Source organism: Leuciscus leuciscus, assembly GCF_965113295.1.
Source record: "Leuciscus leuciscus genome assembly, chromosome: 22".
Taxonomy (NCBI): domain Eukaryota; kingdom Metazoa; phylum Chordata; class Actinopteri; order Cypriniformes; family Leuciscidae; genus Leuciscus; species Leuciscus leuciscus.
Genome location: NC_138746.1, coordinates 890,385 through 910,384, shown reverse-complemented (window position 1 = coordinate 910,384; position 20,000 = coordinate 890,385). Strand labels below are relative to the sequence as shown.

General features: G+C 40.7%; 1 protein-coding gene across 2 annotated transcripts in view; it reads left to right on the top strand.

Moving 5' to 3' along the window:
- The window catches only part of stk32c (serine/threonine kinase 32C), an 89,072-nt gene that overhangs the window by 31,011 nt on the left and 38,061 nt on the right, over positions 1 to 20,000 (top strand). For both annotated transcript variants that reach the window (XR_014201402.1, XM_082153428.1), the window contains exons 2-3: positions 1 to 44; positions 13,739 to 13,890. The exon at positions 1 to 44 is cut by the window's left edge and continues 12 nt beyond it. Coding sequence is in view for 1 of the 2 variants with exons in the window: in XM_082153428.1 (XP_082009554.1) it covers positions 1 to 44; positions 13,739 to 13,890 (196 nt within the window). In the remaining variant the exon portion in view is untranslated. The remainder of the gene's footprint in view (positions 45 to 13,738; positions 13,891 to 20,000) is intronic.

Here is a 20,000-nt window from a genome sequence, read left to right as displayed (position 1 = left end):
ACTTCCAGATCCTGCGGGCCATTGGGAAGGGGAGCTTTGGGAAGGTAAGATGACGTTCACATTCATTATATCCACATCAGTCTTCAAACCCCTGCAGCTCGTACAAGTGAACTAATGAACAGACGAGGCACCCAGCTGATGGCTGTCACATGACCTACAGTAAGTACAGTAAGAACGCCACAGTCGCTCGGCACCCTGGGTAATTCTGCTCCTCTAATTACCCTGCGCTCTTCTTCTCTGAAACCAGGCCGCGCTGAGATTTACCGCTTAAGAAGGCCTTAAGTAATTACAAATTAATTTTTCCATTAATCTGGACCGCAGCGGTTAATTAATTTAAGGCGCGTGTGTCGTGTGAGATTTATCCTCTGAATGACCCGAGAAAGACACTATCAGTCAGAGTCTCACCAGATCTCGTTCTCTCAGGCTCAGATTAGATCCAGAGCAAATGAAGAGGAAAAGCACCAGTCATCTCATGTTTCCTCCACAGTTTTTATCTTATGTTTCATAACATAGTCTCAGTCTCTTCTGCTCATCAAAGCTGCTTTTATTTGATCCAAAAATACAGTAAAAATTGTGAAGTATTATTCCAGTGTAAATCAGCAGTTTTCTATGTGAATAAATTCCTATGATCAAATCTGAATTTCCATCATCGTCTGTGGTCAGACTCTCAGATCAGATCCAGTCTGCTGTAGAATTGTTCTTCAGAGCCTCTGATTTGATCTCTACTTTTGCTCTTTTAAACGGTCTTTCAGGAAATAAGTGACCCTTTCTGAAGCCCATCCATAAATCACCATCAGAATGAGTTATGATCTCCTCCACACCGGCCTATCTCTCTCCATAGAAATATGAGGAACGGCTCGGTTTGGCAGACTCTTGTTCTCCTGATCAATACCTTCTGCTGATCTGGCAGTTTCACATGAATCTGGTGTTGTGTAGAAATGCTCTCACTCTCTTCACTTCCTACCGTGTTTACCTCTCAACGCTTCATATTTATTTACACCTCACAAGAAATAACCATGCTTTGGTAAATCTTAATTATGACATAAAAAAGTCAAAATTATGTCATACTAAGATGGAATTGATTTAAGTCAAAATTATGTGAAATTATATTACGTAATAATTTTAACGGCAATTTAAACTTTTATCTCTTTTTTTTTTCATAATTAATTTTTTTTTTTTTATGATTCACACTTTTTATTTTCTCTTTCAGATTGACAAAACAGTACATTTATTCTCCAAACATAATTGTATCCTCCCACCCCCTCCCAAATTACCTACCCATATACCCCGATTGTCAATGTTTTTAATTGACATCATAATTTTGACTGGTCAATTTCAACTCGTCATAATTTCAACATTTTATCTCATAATTGACTCATAATTTCAAAATGGTATGTCATAATTAAAAACATTTATTCTCATAATTTCAACTTGGTATGTCATAATTTCGACATTTTGTCATAGTTGTGACTGCCATAATTTTGACTTTTTGTCATAATTTCGACAATTTGTTCATTTTCGACTACCATCATTTCAACATTTTATGTCATCATTTTGACTCATAAATTCGACAGTCATAATTGAAACTTTGTCGTAGTTTTGACATTTTGTCTATTTTGACTGTCATAATGTCAACTTTATAATTGCGACATTTTATGTCATAAATTCGACTTTCATAATTTCAACTGTCATAATTTCAAATTTGTCATAATTGCGAAACATTTTTGTCATAATTTCGACACTTTATGTCAGAAATTCGACTGTCATAATTTCAACTTTGTTATAATTTCAAAAAATGTTGTCATCATTTTTGACATTCATATTTTCAACTGTCATAAAATGTCTAAATTATATATACAGTACATTGTTGAAATTGACCAAATGTCTAAATTATGATATATTCTAAATTAAAATGAAATGTTAGATGATGACAGTCGAAATTAGTCAAAATTGTCATAATTTGAGTTTTACACAGAATAAAAAACTGATCCACTGTTTCCTTCATCTTCATCTTCATCGTCATCTTCTCATGAGGAAGAGCAGCTTTAATATGCAGTTTTGCTGTCAGTACAGTGTGTGTGTGTGTGTGTGTGACTGAATATGATAGTCTCATCACACACACAGCCACTAATAACAGGAGTAAAAACATCATTTTTCCGAGATGCTCTTCCTGTTGGAGAATGTGACGAGTAACTCATCCTGCGTTTAATTGGAGAGTGTTTTTATCCGATTAACTTCCCATTGCTTCTGTCATTATTAATGCCTGTTTGAATGGCTATAACTTCATATTCCCATGGTGAACACTCACCAAATTTTACATGCATGAAGAGTATGTGGCTAATTGCATTTTATGTAAATTGGAGATTAATGGGATGTATGGTTGCCTAGTAACTAGAAGTTAAATGTGCTCATTTGAAAGTGTCAGCCCCGTTTAGAAGTGCGACTCTCATGTTAAATGTGGACTGGTGTTGTTTTACACAGAGGATTTTGATGCTTTAAGAAAAGTGCTTGTGACGCATGATGATCTCGGGTCAGTGAACAGAAGGCTAAACATCCTCCTCAGCACAAGTATCTAAACATCCTTGAGAAAGGAAAATTACACATTAAGTTTGGATTTCTGAAAAAATATCAAAATTAAGTGAGTTTTTGCTTAAAACAAGAACAAATATCTGGCAATAGGGTAAAAAAAATATATTTCCCTTTGATTTACATTGATTTTTCTGACCTCATTGGAAGATATTTGTCTCTTACTTTTCATTTAAAGTCCCATAATTTTGATACATTTTTAATAGAGCTGTGCAACGATTAATCGCATCCAAAATAAAAGTTTGTTTACATAATATATATGTGTGTGCAAAATGTCTTAAATATATACATGCATATGTGTGTATTTATATATATAAAGTAATTATACACAGTACACACACATATATTATGTAAACAAACTTTTATTTGGATGTGATTAATCGCGATTATTTGTTCCACAGCCCTAATTTTTATGTATATTTTAGGAGATATTTCTTGATTTAATAATGTTTAGATGTTTCTGCTGGAAACACTGAGGAAGAAGAGCACGATCTGAGCAGTTTGACTGCAGTGAACACAGAATCTGTCTTGTGAAATGTAAAGCAGACTGTGATTTTAATAGTAACAAACGCTTGATAATGAGTTTTACTAGCGTTCGAGTGTGTGTGTGTGTGTGTGTGTGTGTGTGTGTGTGTGTGTGTGTGTGTGTGTGTGTTGTGTGTGATTGAGCTGGAGTTTGGAGCCGATCTGAGGGCGTTTGTTTCCCGGCTGGCGTCTGAGTCCTGTCGTGATGTGTGTGTGACAGGACACACTCCTGCTGTGATGTGTGTGTGACGGGACACACTCCCGTGGAGACACTCAGCCGGAGGCCGTCAGGATTATATTTCCCAGTCGCGGTGAGATTGTAATGACACGAGCCGTTCCAGAGCAACGGGACGATTGCTTTCCTCTCTAAGAGCCAGTGTGACCCGGTCCGGCTCGAAGCCTTTCACACGGGACTCTAGATCTTTAATAGCAGCTTCAGTTCAATTCCAATCTTAGATTCTGTTTTTAAATCAAAACTCATTTATAACAGGAGCTGATTAGTCTGAGAACTGAATTCATCCTATATTGTGAGTGTTAAAGGAGTTGCTACTTCACTCTGAAAAACACTGGGTTAAAAACAACCCAATCTGTGTTGCTTTCAACCCCAGGTCTGGGTAAATACAGGACAGAACACATGTTGGGTTCATTTTACCCTGCACAGTTGATTAATTTTTACTATTAACGACACTCGTTTAGGCGACTCGCTTCGTGCCCCTGTATGTTGCTTTGCATACAATTAAACAATATACAGCACAATAACGAATTTATAGATAAAATAAAATGTACACACACCTGTATTTTACTGAAGACACGCACCATTTTGACGGATCTGCACCGCTCTCTCCTGAAGAGATCACAGAAAGCTCTAAAACCCTGTGAATAACTCAATCCCTGGGTTGTTACGTCTGACCCAGGATCTGGGCTACACACAAACTACCCAAACACTAAAAACAAAACAAAACAAAAAATGATCCAAAAGGCTCAACCCAGGATTTGGGTAGAAAAATAACCCAAGATTTTTTAGAGTGTTCGTAGACTGTGTTTAAACATGTAAAACGAAATAGATCAATCTCTAGAGTTGATGCGTGAAAAAAACTAAATATTTTCCGTAGCTCCTGCCGTCCAATAATCACAGTAATATCTGTGCTTTAATACTTTTGATATGAAACAAAGTCTCAGCTTTCAAATCCTGTCAGTTTCATCAGTAAATCAGTCAGTAAGTGTGTGTGTGTGTGTGTGTGTGAGTGTGTGTGAGTGTGTGTGAGTGTGTGTGAGTGTGTGTGAGTGTGTGTGAGTGTGAGAGTGTGTGAGAGTGTGTGAGAGTGTGTGAGAGTGTGTGAGAGTGTGTGAGAGAGTGTGAGAGAGTGTGAGAGAGTGTGAGAGAGTGTGTGAGAGTGTGTGTGTGTGTGTGTGTGTGTGTGTGTGTGTGTGTGTGTGTGTGTGTGTGTGTGTGTGTGTGTGTGTGTGTGTGTGTGTGTGTGTGTGACAGAAGAACCGATCATCTTGTCCTCTTTACTACTAGTTACAGCAGCAAATCAACATCAATGAACATCAGAAGATTCAGAACAACTTCCTGAACTCAATCATGTCTCATATAATCCATAAATCAGTGTTTCGACCGTCAGTAAAACAGCTGGAGAACAATAATGTCACATTTACCTCAGAAACGCCTTTCAGTGTCTAGAAACTCCAGAGTTAACTAGAAGAATAACTCTAGATAAATGTATACACTATATTACATATTCATTATATTTATATTAAACTTGTTCTTCAATATAAATTTAGCCTATATTTGAATAAAAAATGTTTTAATGAAAGCCACCATTTAAATGTTTATATTTCAAAAATGAATTGGAGTAGAAACATGATTATGTCATTACAAAATTATTATCACTGTATTATTATAAAAACTTGCTTATGTGCAATGTATAATTTGATTTAAAATTTAAAATTAAAACGATGATGATGATGACGATATCCAAAATATCCAAATGAATCAATACTGAGTTGAAATTGAAGTCTGAATTGAATCGCAAGCTTGTGAATTAAAATTGAATTGAATAGTGAAATTTTCAAGTGGAATGCAACGACTATGATGATGACGATGATGATGATGATGTCTTTCATATAACTGTAACTAGATCAGCCCTAGTTTTGTGTGTCACTCATTGACATGTCATCAGTCATGCTGAACTGGTCCTGAATGAAGCTCTGCTCTTCTGCATCAGTGATGTCAGTGTTTCAGGCCTGAAGTGCTGCTAAAGATCAGCCTGTGTTTATCAAACCCGAGTGATTAATTCAGCTCTTCTGTCTTCTGTCCTCATGAGCTCGTCTGGACGAATCCTCAGCCCACAATCATTCTCTTTAATTGTTTGGTTTCTCAGTTGTGTGTGTGTGGGTTGATAGCTATTCTCTCTCTCTCTCCCTCTCTCTCTCTCTCTCTCTCTCTCTCTCTCTCTCTCTCTCTGTATTTTGAAGGCTGTTCCTTTTTGCGAATAAAGCCTTCAACATGTTCTTCTCTCCGTCTTTGTCTCCATCTTTTTTTCATCTGCACTTCTGCCCTTTAATTTTTAATTTGCAGCCGACTCCCGGCCTCTTGGCGAGCGCAGATGAGATGTTCAGACGCTGGATGAATGATGCGTTTTGCTGTTTGTGTTGTAAGTGCTGGTCGTGTGCTTTCATTTCCCGCCCCTCGTCTCTAAAGATGGAGAGAAAACAAATTTACATAAGAGGAAATTATTTCTCTTTGTCGCTCACAGACTCATCAGTGTTTGGAAACATCAGCGCTCAGAGAAAAAACACGGTGCTTGTTCCAGTCAGATGTTTCAATCAAATCCAATCCCCTAAATCTCACTGGCAATTTTCAAAATTCATGAGGAAATATTATTCTGGTATAAAGAGTCTGTTTGGATACAAGAGGCTTTATTGGGATGGAAATACATTGTTATAGGCCTCGATAGTCTAAGAGCTTTTAACATCCATGAAATCTTTCCATTCACATCACACACAAAACATAATGTTCTACCTCAGTATTTCTGTCTTGTTTTCCAGTACAAATATATAAATACATTTACTGGAGATGCAACTAATAACAAGTGTTGTCGGAAAAATGTCAAAATTAAGCGACTTTACACTCAAAACAAGAACAAATATCTCCCAATGCAGTCAGAAAAATAATCTTGTTTTCTCTTTGAAATCCATTGGCTGATATTTGTTCTTATTTTACGCATGAAGTCACTTAATTTTGATACATTTTTCAGAAAATAAGACTTAGGGCTCTATCTTACACCCAGCGCAATTGACTTTGTACAGCGACGCATGTATCATTCCTATTCTGCACCCGACGCACAGCGGACTCTTCCCTCCACAGACGCACGGCGGTAAATTAGGGAATGAACTTGTGCTCCCGGGGGCGGTTCAGCGAAAAGAGGAGGCGTGTTCCGGCGCAAACGTTCCCTGGTGCTATTTTGCAGTTTCAGAAAACAATTCCTCCACTGACCAGGAGAAACCTCGTCTAAAGTCAGTGGCGCGTTCAGATGCTATTTTAAGGGCGCATGCTTGGCCATAATGTAGCGTGTGCACAACACACACACACTTTGATTCTCTCATCTACACAGACACAGTAGTTTTCATTTTTAGAAAACCATACATTATTACAAGGAAAAATATTACCACACGAGGGAAATCATTGTTGTGTCCATGAAGATGTGAAAAAATAAGCATACATCTAGCTTACACATTTATTTGGGTGTGTTTCTCCATCCCCAATGTCACTTCTCTGTGTTTTACGGCCCTGATGAGAACGTCGGTCTCCTCGGCTGTGAACCGCTCCTGGCGTGCGTCTGGCAAATCCGCCGTTATAATAGCAATTCGCCATGGAACAAGCGCGCCTGCTCTTAAAGGGAATGTGAGATGTCGCTCTGATTGGTTTATTTCACGTTACACCCAAACCACACCTATGAGTAATGAAGCTACTTCAGACCAACACATTTTAGATTTGCGTCGGAGAGTCATTTATCCCGCCGGTATAATAGCAACAGCGCCCGAGATCCGCCCACAAAGTTACTTGCGTTTCGCGTTTGATACTTGCATTTCAGATCGTTCAAATAGGGCCCTTAAGTCATTTTGCTTCTTCTCCAGTAAATCTGTTTTGATTTAAGAATGTTTCGATATTAGTGCTGGAAAACGAGACACTGAGGAAGATTCTTACATAAAGGTTCTTTATTTTATATAAGAACCACAAAATGGTTGTTTTCAGGATGGTTTGCTGAAAGGTTCTTTGGGGAACCAGAAATGGTTCGGCAACACTTTACAATAAGGTCTTATTTATTAACATTAGTTATTGCATTAACTAACATGAACTAACAATGAGCAATATATTTGTTGCCGTATTTTTTAATCTTTGTTAATGTTAGTTAATACAAATCCAGCTGTTCATTGATTGTTCATGTTAGTTCACAGTGCATTAACTAATGTTAACAAACACAACCTTTGATTTTAATAATGTATTAGTAAATGTTGAAATTAGTAGTATAGTATTAGTAGTAATAAGTCATTAACTAATGAAACCTGATTGTAAAGTGTTACCAAAGCTTCTTCTATGGCATCAGTGTGAGTCTGAAACAGTGGACCGACGGATGGGTGAGTTTGTCTGCGGCTCTCAGGTTTTATATCCGTAAGACGCTCGTATCAGCAGTTGTGTGACCCAGAAACCCAACACTCTTGATTCGAGTCTCCTGTAGATTGAACAGAACACTCTCGGCTGGGTCAGGCCTACCAGAAGCTTTGTGACAACAATGGATAGAGCAGCTAAATATATCAGAGTCATGGGAATAGAAGAAGCTTAAAAAGTAAAGACACTCTGCAAACCCCAGCGTCTCCGCATTCATAACGCGACCGACGCATTATGCAGAGTTACATAAAACACTGCATCTCATACCTGACACGCTTAGTAGAGAAAGCTGTGTGTTCTCATGAGAAAGTGACAAGGATTATTCATCTACAGTGTAAAAACAAAGAGTTTTTTCAGAGTTTTAAAGGGTACATAACACGCACAGTTTCTGCCAATCTCATGTTAATCTTGAGTACCTATAGAGTAGTCTTGCATCCTTCATATTTCCTTTAGTTTTTACAGTGGTTTTAGAATTAGGGTTACGGTCCTAGTACTGAGCCTTGTGGTACGCCATACTGAACTTGTGATCGATGAGACATCTCTTCATTTACTGCTACAAACTGATAACGGTCAGATAAGTATGATTTAAACCATGCTAATGCAATTCCACTAATGCCAACATAATTCGAGTCTATTTAAAAGAATGTTGTGGTCAATAGTGTCAAATGCAGCACTAAGATCGAGTAACACTAATAGAGAGACACAACCACGATCGGATGATAAGAGCAAATCATGTGTGACTCTAACGAGAGCAGTCTCAGTACTATGGTGCGGTCTAAATCCTGACTGGAAATCCTCACAGATATCATTTCTTTCTAAAAAGGAACACAGTTGTGAGGATACTGCCTTTTCTAGTATCTTTGACAGAAAAAGAAGATTCGAGATCGGCCTGTAATTGACTAATTCTGTAGGATCAAGATTAAGATATTAAGAAGAGGATCTGTGACCTCTGGAAGCATCTCTTTCAGTAGCTTAGTCGGTATAGGGTCTAATATACATCAATCTCAAATCACAGCCAATCAGAAGAGTGTGTGGGCGGAGTCTCCATGCAAATGCACTGCAAATCATTCTCAAATCACAGCCAATCAGAAGAGTGTGTGGACGGAGTCTCCCTGCAAATGCACTGCAAATCATTCTCAAATCACAGCCAATCAGAAGAGTGTGTGGGCGGAGTCTCTCTGAAAATGCACTGTAAATCATTCTCAAATCACAGCCAATCAGAAGAGTGTGTGGGCGGAGTCTCTCTGAAAATGCACTGTAAATCAGTCTCATCACAGCCAATCAGAAGAGTGTGTGGGCGGAGTCTCTCTGCAAGTGCACTATTTCACTCTAATATTATCAATCTTGCAAGCAGTTCATAAAGTGAACTACTGCTGTGATGTTTTAGCCTGGAAATCCAGACCTAAATCTAAAAGATTAATGGTCTGGTGTCGGTCAATGAAAATCGGCCAGCTCAAGGGGCGGCACCAAGCATGCATTTGAAAATCTCACAGCACGCAATTGGATAACACTACGAGCAATCACAAAAAAAAAACCCATAAGCTTAGCTACCAGCGGAGCTAACTGGTAGATTAGACTCTTCCGGTCGGCAAAACAGCAAAAACACCCTACTTGGAAAGGAACGATTCGAACGCCGTCCTCTGTTCCTCTTTTGGGAAAAAGCCAAGTCTAACTCGTTCATTGTAGCGGCCAAAGCCGTTTCAAACCACTGCTATTTATCCATAGGCATCTTGCAATGTTTACTGATGACTTCGACGTCTCAGCGCTGTCGTCATCTGTTTAGCTCGCCTCTGGCCCGCCTATATCAGATAACCCGATGTGATTGGTGCAGCTCAGATCGAGGGGCATATTTAATGAGCTCCATGGCTCGACACCAGAGTAACTCGCTGAGCAAATTCAACTTGTGCTCTCGCGAGAACTCTGGTTTACCAGGGTAGTGATGTTTGGAAACAGCTTTATTTCTCATTAATTTTGCCACTGTGTCAATTAAATACGTAGGGCTGTGTTTGTTTTCTTCTAAGAGGGTCGAAAAATAAGCAGATTTCTGTCTTTCCAAAATCAATCACAAATCACAGCCAATCAGAAGAGCGTGTGGGCGGAGTCTCAGCACTCGCACCTAAACAGATCTGCGCATAATCAAATTCATAAATATTACACCATTTTAACATTATTACAAATACATACTGAGTGCCTGAAACAATCTTTGTCATAGAATACACTTGTTTGTTCACAATTTGAACATTCTTGTTTCCTTTCATTTACTTTCAAGGTCTGAGATGAATTATCCACCGTCTCTTTCATTAAGTCTACAGCCATGATCAACATCATCGTGTGTCGTCATAGTGATCATGGTGAAGAGGTGCTGAGATATTCTGTTGCTGATTAAATGTTGCTTTATAAAGATTGACATCGGTGTCTAGGAAAGGGAAGTCATTTTTCCTCATTAGGATTCTTACCAAAAATGGTAACCATGGTTACCACGGCCTCCACCAAAATTACATAATTACAGGAACGGTCACCCAAAAAGAAAGGAAGCATATCGCATTTAATTTGATGGTTTTGGCAGAGGCTGCGGTGATTCATTTAATGAGGTGTCATTTCAGCAGTGGTGTGGACAATGTGAGGTGTAGCTTTCATGAGTCTGACCCGTAAACACCGGGGTTTACATCCGTCACTGCGAGAGAAAAGACTCTTTGTGCTTCTGTCCTCGTCTGTTCTCACTCTTTCTCTCGGTATCTGTTCCTCACTGGAAGAAGCTGCGGGGAAGGAGAATAAAGATGGAGGTGTCGCTCATCAGAACTCTTCAGTGGAGACGTAACCGAGGGCAGCTTTAAAGATCTGAGCGACAGAAACTCAGGAATGAAGTTTCTCTCTTCATGTGCTTCATGTATTTGTAACTAAGCGTCGCTGAACTGAAGTGATGGCTTCTGAAAATGCAGAAATAAATTACATTTTTCATATAGAAAACAGCTGTTTTGAAGTGTAATATTTCACGTTTTAAATGCAGCCTTGGGGAGCAGAAGAGACTTCAAAAACATTATGAAATCTTAATTATTCCAAACGTTTGACCATTAGTGTACAGTAGTGGAGGAGAGACAAGCTTGACTAAGCCATCATAATATATTATATAATATTTGAAATAAGAGAGAAGCACTAAACTTGGTTAAGATATTTACTATATGACAAGCTGTAGGTTTTATTAAACTATATGCACAAAAAATGCATTGACTACAACATAAGTAGTTATTAATGTTTGTAAAAAATCTGTAACGCATTCAAAGGGTGAAGATGTCATGTACAGTAGACCGGCCTCTACTGTACATGTACACGTCACACACACACACACACACACAGTGATTGAGTGATTCACACACACGTGTTGATGTTATCTGCAGGGTTTCTCATCAGGACGCTCAGCACTGATTCACCAGTGTCTAGAGAAGCTCAGGGTCTCTGCGAACATGCGAACAGAAGGATGATATGGTGAATGATCCGAGTGAGATGTGGGTTTATACGGGTCTCTCGCCGGTTTATCTCACTCTCACAGCGCGACTCGGTTGAGACTCGATCCGCTCGGATGACGACAGCCGACATTATGATGTTTCCCGGAGCCAAACTCTCCAGCATGAAGCAGTCCTTCAGCACAGCCATCGGCTGACCTTTAACAGCCTGTGTAATGCGTGTCGAAGCACAATCACAGGTGTTCCTTATGAATATTAAACCGTGAAAAGCAGCCAGCGGGAGTTTAATGCGCTTTATTAATGTTTGGAATAGGAGATAAGTGTGAACTTTATTAGATTGTGAAAGAACAGCTCTGTGACAGTGATATTTTCAGTGAGAGTTACTGATGCATTACAGTAGAACATGCCCTTCTTCCTTACAGTGTGAATATCTAGACATTCTCAAATCAAAATACATTTAGTCTTAAAACAAGAACAAATATTTCCCTTTGAATTAGGTTTATTTTTCTGACTCCATTGGCAGATATTTATGGCACGCCGTTTTAACTTTTATTAATATCCAGGATATGAATTCTTGAATTCTTTTTCACTTGTTCAAATTATAGTTATTGATATCAGGAATTAGATTTATGCTAATAACAATGATATCAGAAATTACATTTCCACTAGTAACAATGCTAATTCTTGATATCAACAATTACAATTTTACAAATTAAAATGCTCATTCTTGATATCAACAATTGATTTTGAATGGCAGCCTATGGTGACGTTTCACTAGTGAAAATACAATTATAGTTTTTACTAGTTGAAATTCAATTCTTGATATCTATAATGAGCATTTTAATTTGTAAAATCGTAATTGTTGATCAAGAATTAGCATTGTTACTTGTGGAAATGTAATTTCTGATATCATTGTTATTAGCATAAATCTAATTCCTGACATCAGTAACTATAATTTGAACTAGTGAATATACTAGTGATATCAAGAATTCATATCCTGGAAATTAATAAAAGTTCAAACGGCATGCCATAGATATTTGTTCTTGTTTTAAACTTAAACTCACTTCATTTTGAAAAATGTTTCAGTAAACAAGACTTAATATCTTCAGTGATTCGCTTCTTCTCCAGTAAATGTGTCTTGATTTAAGAATGTTTAGATATTTGTGCTGAAAAACGAGAAGGAGATAATTTTTTGCACTTTATAAGCACTTTAAACTGTATAATGTTTTAGAAACATCTTATTTTCTCGGGTTCCTGTTGAGTTTGTGTTGTTTTGTAGCGGATGATTAGATCTGAGTTCGCCGTCTGCTCTCCTCCTGATGTTTGCTCTGGTTATCTGAGTGATCGGAGCCCGCGGGCAGGTTTGGATTGGATGTTTCAGTCTTCCGTGAACCGCTGGGTCAAAGTGGATGTAATTAAGGAACGCTTCAGTCCGGATGTGTGGGACGAAACACTATGAGAAGCTCAAAGGCTTTTCTACACCTCAGGAAAACAACATTTCGATGAGACGCTCTAAAGGCCATTTCAACTGGATTATTTTGTTTGCTTGTTTCAGTCGGACAGCGAAATGACTGGATTGTTGCCTCTGGACTCTCACAGCATCTGTCCGACAGAATCAGAGCAGTTTCTAGAAGTGTTTCAGTTTACCTGAACGCCTGAATGAAACTTAGCAAAATAAAGAGTTATTCAATCAATCCAATGACTGATTATATCGAATCAGTCTCCATGATTCACTGACTCATTTGTTTTGTTAGTGAATGAATCTTTTTGAACGAAACATGACTCTCCTGAACGAATCAGTTGAGTGATTCTGACTCACTTGTTTTGTTAGTGAATGAATCTTTTGAACGAAACGTGACTCTCCTGAACGAATCGGTTGAGTGTGTGATTCTGACTCACTTGGTTTTTCCCCCTGAATGAGTCCATGTTTTTGAAACCGATATGTTGAATGAATGATTTACTGACTCGTTTGTTTTGTTCCTCAATGAATACAGACACTGCACAGACCGATCGGCTCTTTAAATGAATGATTCAATGACTCAGTTGCTTTTGCCCTGATTGAGACTGATTCATTCATTTGATATCTACTCATATGAGCTCAGAACAAATTTTGAGAAAAATATATTTTTTATTTATTACATATTATATAATATATAAATATGTATGTCTCAGAATTTCCAGTAAACTCTATAGTGAATTATGCAGTGATATCAGATTTTCATTCAGTGCTGCTCCAGTCCATACTGTGTTTGACCTTTATCCCTGTCTCACATCACACACACTCTTGATTATCATTTAATGAGCTTTTAATGCAGATTCTGTGTTCGTGAAGGATCTCTGACCCGTGGCATTTCGTGCCGGTTGAAGCGAACGGGTTATTAATATCAGACGCGAGTCTATAATGATGTATGTTGATGTCATTAACGCGGCCTGAGCCGTTGTGTCTCGGTAACTCTCTCATTGTGTGTGTGTGTGTGTGTGTGTGTGTGTGCAGGTGTGCATCGTGCAGAAGCGGGACACAGAGAAGATGTACGCCATGAAGTACATGAACAAGCAGCAGTGCATCGAGCGCGACGAGGTCCGGAACGTCTTCAGAGAGCTGGAGATCCTACAGGACATTGAACATGTGTTTTTAGTGAACCTCTGGTGACTATCCTCTGATTCCTCTGATTCCTCTCATTCCCATGATTCCTCTGATTCCCTCATTCCTCTGATTCCTCTGATTCCCTCATTCCTCTGATTCCTCTGATTCCTCATGTGTTCAGCATGTGCATGAGGACCAGACTCGCTTATCGTGCTTTAATAAGGCAAGACACCGCAGGTGAACAGGGTAATAAAATAATTTAACTAATGAACTAGTGCTGAGCAACGATTAATCACATCCAAAATAAAAGTTTGTGTTTACGTAATATATGTGTGTGTACTGTGTACGATCCGGCCAGGGACGAGAGGCTGCTAAGAATCTCAGGTACCAGGCCGCCATCTGGGAACCGACTAAAGGACCGGACTATTAACACCATGGCGCTCGACATTGCTACCTTCAACGCCAGGACTGTATCGAGTGAGGCAAACCTGGCTGCCATCCTGGAAGGTTTGAACAGCATCCGCTGCGACGTGCTAGGGCTGTGCGAGACCAAGCGCCGGGAGCCGCTGCATGTGCGCTATGACGACGGCAGGACGGTCATCTTGGGCGCCAGGGAAGAGACGCGGCCTGTCGGATGGCGTCTGCTTCATTGTATCCAACCGATGGTCGCCAAGGGGTTGGATGGCGAACGCTTTGTCGGCCCGTTCGGCTGCGGCAACAGGAACGGACCGGGAGAGCGACTGGTTGCAATGGCCGAGACCAACCGGCTGTTCATCGGCAACAGTCTATTTAAAAAGCGCCCTGGTCGCCGATGGACATGGATGTCCCCCAATGGAGAGACAACCAACGAGATCGACTATGTCCTCTGCAGCCACCGCCGCATCCTGCAGGACGTCGCTGTCATCGGCCGCAAGTTCTTTGACATGGGCAGTGACCATCGGCCGGTAAGGGCCAAGCTGGTCATCAACGGCAGGACCGAAAAGCGTGCACTGGCAGCCAGCAACCGGGCAAAGCAGCCGGTCACCATTGATCCGGCCGTTTTCCACACTCTGATTGACCACACTAACTGGGCCCAGCTTGAAACGGACATCGACCAGGACTACGACCATTTCATTGGCCTGCTCAAGTCAAGCGCGATGGAGCCGCAGTGCCGACCAACAGCCGGGCCAGCCGAATTTCGGACGCCACCAAGGCCCTGATGCAGAGGCGGCGGCAGATGCGCGCTGACGGACCCACACACGTCGATTACGGCCTGCTGTGCAAGCAGATCCGGCAGCAGCTCAAGACCGACCTCGATCAATATAGACAGAGGCGCCTGCTGGTAACAGCCGAGGACCGCAAGAGCCTGAAAAAGTGTAGGCGGGCAATGCAACAGCAGCGCGGCCAAATACCAGCACTGAAGACTGTAGACAGGCGGACGATTAGGACTCGGTCCGGTATTGAGGCCGAGTGCAGGCGCTTTTACAGTGACTTATTCGCCAGCAAGGTCCCCATCCCCCCACCTAACCTTCAGCTCGACCAGCTGCCGTCCTTTTTGCCAGTACTGGAAAGTGAGGTCCGACATGCAGTCGAACAGGCACAGGTAGACCGGGCGCCTGGCCTGGACGCCGTTGAGATCGAGCTACTCAAAGCCGGCGGCCACTCACTTTGGATGGCCATGGCGGCCCGATTCAGCCGCTACATGAAACAATGTCAAATCCCCAAACAGTGGAAGACGGCCAAGACAGTACTGCTGTTCAAGAAGGGCGACCGCGAGCTGCTCAGCAACTACCGGCCGATCACATTGTTGTCAGCCGTGTACAAGATCTTCACTAAGGTGCTGCTCAACCGGTTGGCCAAGCAGCTAGACGAACAACAACCCGTCGAGCAGGCCGGATTTAGATCTGGCTTTAGCACCATGGACCATGTGCAGGTGCTGAACCAGCTGCTCGAGCGGACCAGGGAGTACAAGATGCCGCTGGTCCTGGCTTTTGTCGACTACGAGAAGGCCTTCGACTCGGTCGAGATTAACGCCATGTTGCTCGCTCTCCAACAACAAGGCATCGGTGACGAGCACGTGGCCCTGCTGCAGGAGCTGAATAGCAACTGCGCCACCACCATCACCCTGTTCGACCGGCCGCTTAATATCAAGGTTGGCCGCGGGGTCAAGCAGGGAGACACCATCTCGCCCAAGCTTTTCACCGCCTGTCTCAAGCAAATTTTCCGGCAGCTCAACTGGGACGAGGTCGGCATCAAGATCAACGGCCGCTGGCTCAATCACCTGCGCTTTGCCGATGACATCGTGCTGATAGGCTGTTCGGCGGTCGATGTACAGCAGCGGCTTGACCAGCTCAACCAGGCTGGTGCCCGGTTCGGCCTCAAAATCAATCTGGCCAAAACTAAGTGGATGCGCAACGATCAGGTGGCCGACACCACCCTCCATGTCGACCAGCATCAGCTCCAGCAAGTAGATAGCTATATCTACTTGGGCCAGGAGCTGACCACCGACCATAAGATTGGCCGAGAACTGGCACGACCGAGCAGCCTGGGTCAGCTTCGGCTCAATTGCCGAGACGGCCAACAACAGAGCCATTGACCCGGACATCAGGGCTGCCCTATTCAACAGCACCGTCCTGCCGGCCATGCTCTATGGGGCCGAGACCTGGACAATGACGGAGCTAAAAGCTGGCCGTGACTGAACGCGCAATCGAGCGCCGCATGATCGGGGTCCAACAGACCGACCACGTCCGCAACGAGCAGTTGCGGGCCATGACCAGGGTGGACGACGCGGTGGACCTGGCCAACAAGGCCAAGAAGCGCTGGGCCGGGCACCTGATGCGGCGGACGGACGAAAGATGGACGCGCGAAGTCACCGTCTGGTTGCCGATCGATATCAAGCGGCCACGTGGACGCCCTGCAACACGATGGCGCGACTCGCTACGACAAGATCTGGGACACAATTGGATGAGGCTCGCCCAGGACCGACAGACCTGGGTAGATCGTTGTGGTCTGCGCTGACCACCTTTGGCCGGCGAAGACAGACCGATTCTGGATTCTGGATTGAAAGAAGTTTCTTCTGCTCATCAAGCCTGCATTTATTTGATCAAAAATACAGAAAAAAAAAAATGTAATATTGTGATATATTATTACAATTTAAAATAATTGGTTTTCAATTTATTATACTTTAAATTATCCTTTATTCCTGTGATCAAAGCTGAATTTTCAGGATCTTTACTCCAGTCTATCACATGATCCTTCAGAAATCATTCTAATATCCTGATTTATTATGAGTGTTGGACACAGTTCTGCTGCCTAATATATTTGATGAATAAAAGGTTAAAAAGAACTGCATTTATTCAAAATAAAAAAATATTTTCTAATAATATAAATCTTCTTTACTATCACTTTTTATCAATTTAACACATCCTTGCTGAATAAAAGTATTGATTTATTTCAAAAAAAGAAAGAAAAAAATTACTGACCCCAAATGACTGACCAGTAGTGTATATTGTTGTTACAAAAGATTTCTATTTTTAAAACATTTGCTTCTTTTTTTTATTTATTTATTTTTTATTCATAAAAGTATCCTAAAAAAGTATCACAGGTTATGAAAAAATATTAAGCAGCAGAACTGTTTCCAACTTTGATAATGAATCATCATATTAGAATGATTTCTAAAGGATCATGTGATAGACTGGAGTAATGATCCTGAAAATTCAGCTTTGCATCATAGAAATAAATGATAATTTAAAGTATGATAAATTGAAAACCAATTATTTTAAATTGTAATAATATATCACAATATTAAAAAAAAAAAATCCGTATTTTTTATCAAATAAATGCAGGCTTGATGAGCAGAAGAAACTTCTTTCAAAAACATTAAAAATAGTAATGTTTCCAAACTTTTGGCCTGTACTGTATAAATACACACACATGCATGTAAATATTTGAGAAAAATGTGTTTTATTTATATATAATATAAATTATGTATAAATATATATATACAGTATATACATGCAAATATTTCTTAAATATATAATAAAAAAATTATAAAATATATTTCTTAAAATGTTCTTAAATGCATATGTGTGTATTTATATATACAAAATAATTATACACAGTACACACACATATATTATGTAAACTTAAATCGATTAAGCGATTAATCGTTGCCCAGCTCTATAATAAACATCACCATATTTCACTAGTTGATTGATTACAATCTAGATATGTGCAATAAAATAAGCTCTTAAATGTGTATTTTGGACGTTTTATTTCCACTAGTCTTAAAAAAACAGTGTTTGTCTGCAGTGTCTTGCCTTAAATCTTAGTTTTTCCTAATACATGTGTGCAGCTGAAGTAGGATAGATGCGATTACTGCCGAACTCCAGCAAATAGACATCTTTCCTGATTATATTCGTGACCTCAGGGAAAGAAATGAATGAAATATGCTGCATAAATCCTCTTAATCGGTTTAATGTGGCAGTTCAACCTGAAATAAGATCATCCGCGTAATCCAACACACCTGACTGTCCGACGTCACAGGATCGGAGATTTGTGCGAGTGTGTAGTTGTGTAACTGAAGAAGAGCATCATCGTTCTCATCTTCCTCTTTACACGGTCAGGTCGTCTTTAAGGCTGTTTCCATAGAAACGCTTCATCACTTCCTGTCCTTCTGTGACTCTGTGCCTAATCTAATCCAGTGTGTGTGTGTGTGTGTGTGTTTCATGCTTTATTTAATGATAATGTGTGTGTTAATGTGCTGTCAGTAGTACAGGCCTCATCTTTATGTATTACCGGCGAGTGTTCATGGGGAAAATATGAAGATGCGGAGTATGATCTGATTGTTATCGATTAAACTTCATCTCTCGTCTCGTCTGTACGTTCACATCTCAGCGCTGTCTGACTGATGGACAGCACTCGTTCTGGTTGTATGGTTTGTTTAGGGGTGTGTTTAGATGGCGTTTATCTGAAATACATTATATTACAATAATAAAGTGGCTTGGAAAATATTAATTAAAAATTTGACACATCAGTCTCTGCAAACGGTTGCTATGGAAGATTGTTTCCACTACGCAGTGACAAAATAAGAACGTAATTGTGCGTTTTCATCTCACAATTTGCAAAAAAAAATTCTTTCTTTATCTCACAGTTATGAGTTTATATCTAAAGTCCAAATTGTGAGAAAAAAGTCAAAATTGCAAGTTATAAATTCAAAATGTTATTGTATTTTATTATGTATTGTATTGTATTATAATAATTATATTGTATTATATTAGAGAAGTGTTTAGGATGTGTACTTAGGAACATTCTTAGACATTATCTAGTGAAACTAGCCTCAGTATGAACTCAGTGTAACACTTTCTGTGTGTGGACATTGAGGATAGTGTAAAACGAGTGACTTTGTCATCAGTTTCTGTCAGTAATTGTAGATCCTGGCGCTCGCATCAGCAAGGTCACGGGTTTGATTCCCAGGCAGTGCGTGAACTGATGAAGTGCAGACCTTGAATGCAGTGTTAGTCGCTTCGGATAAAAGCATCGGCATAAATGGAAACTCTGGTAAAGATGATCATCTGAGCGTGAGAATGCTTTACCAGAGAATCGTTCATTCCCGGTGTCTGTCAATCATCCATGAACTTCCCAGTGATAAGTACGATGTCCAATTTCCGACTAGGAAACTACAACTAGGAACATTCCTGGAGGAGACAAACCTCTTTGAATGACTCCGGATCGGCAGTCTCTAAAGAAAAGCCTTACGGAACGACAAACACGGAGAAGGAAAGACTCCACACATGTGAACTACACACACAGTGTGTCTCTGTCTCGTGTGTATTACAGCGCTGGCTCTCTCTCCCACGCTTCATCATGACAGCGCTTCACGTTTCCCTCTGTTAGACAATGGCTCTTCTTCCTCCTCTCTCCGCTCATGATGGAGTCGTCAGCCGTTTATAAATAATACCTGTCATTTATTGTTCATCCGTATGTGTGGAAACATCAGCGGTCTGGATCCCGGCAGATGCGAGTGTCAGAAACCAGAACGTGTGGAGAAACTTCACCAGAGAAACTTCATCAGAGAGGAACTCAGACGGCAGGTCAAGCGAAAGCATCTGTTCCTGAGAGAGAGAGAGAGAGAGAGGGGAGAGAGAGAGAGAGAGAGAGAGAGAGAGGGGAGAGAGAGAGAGAGAGAGGGGAG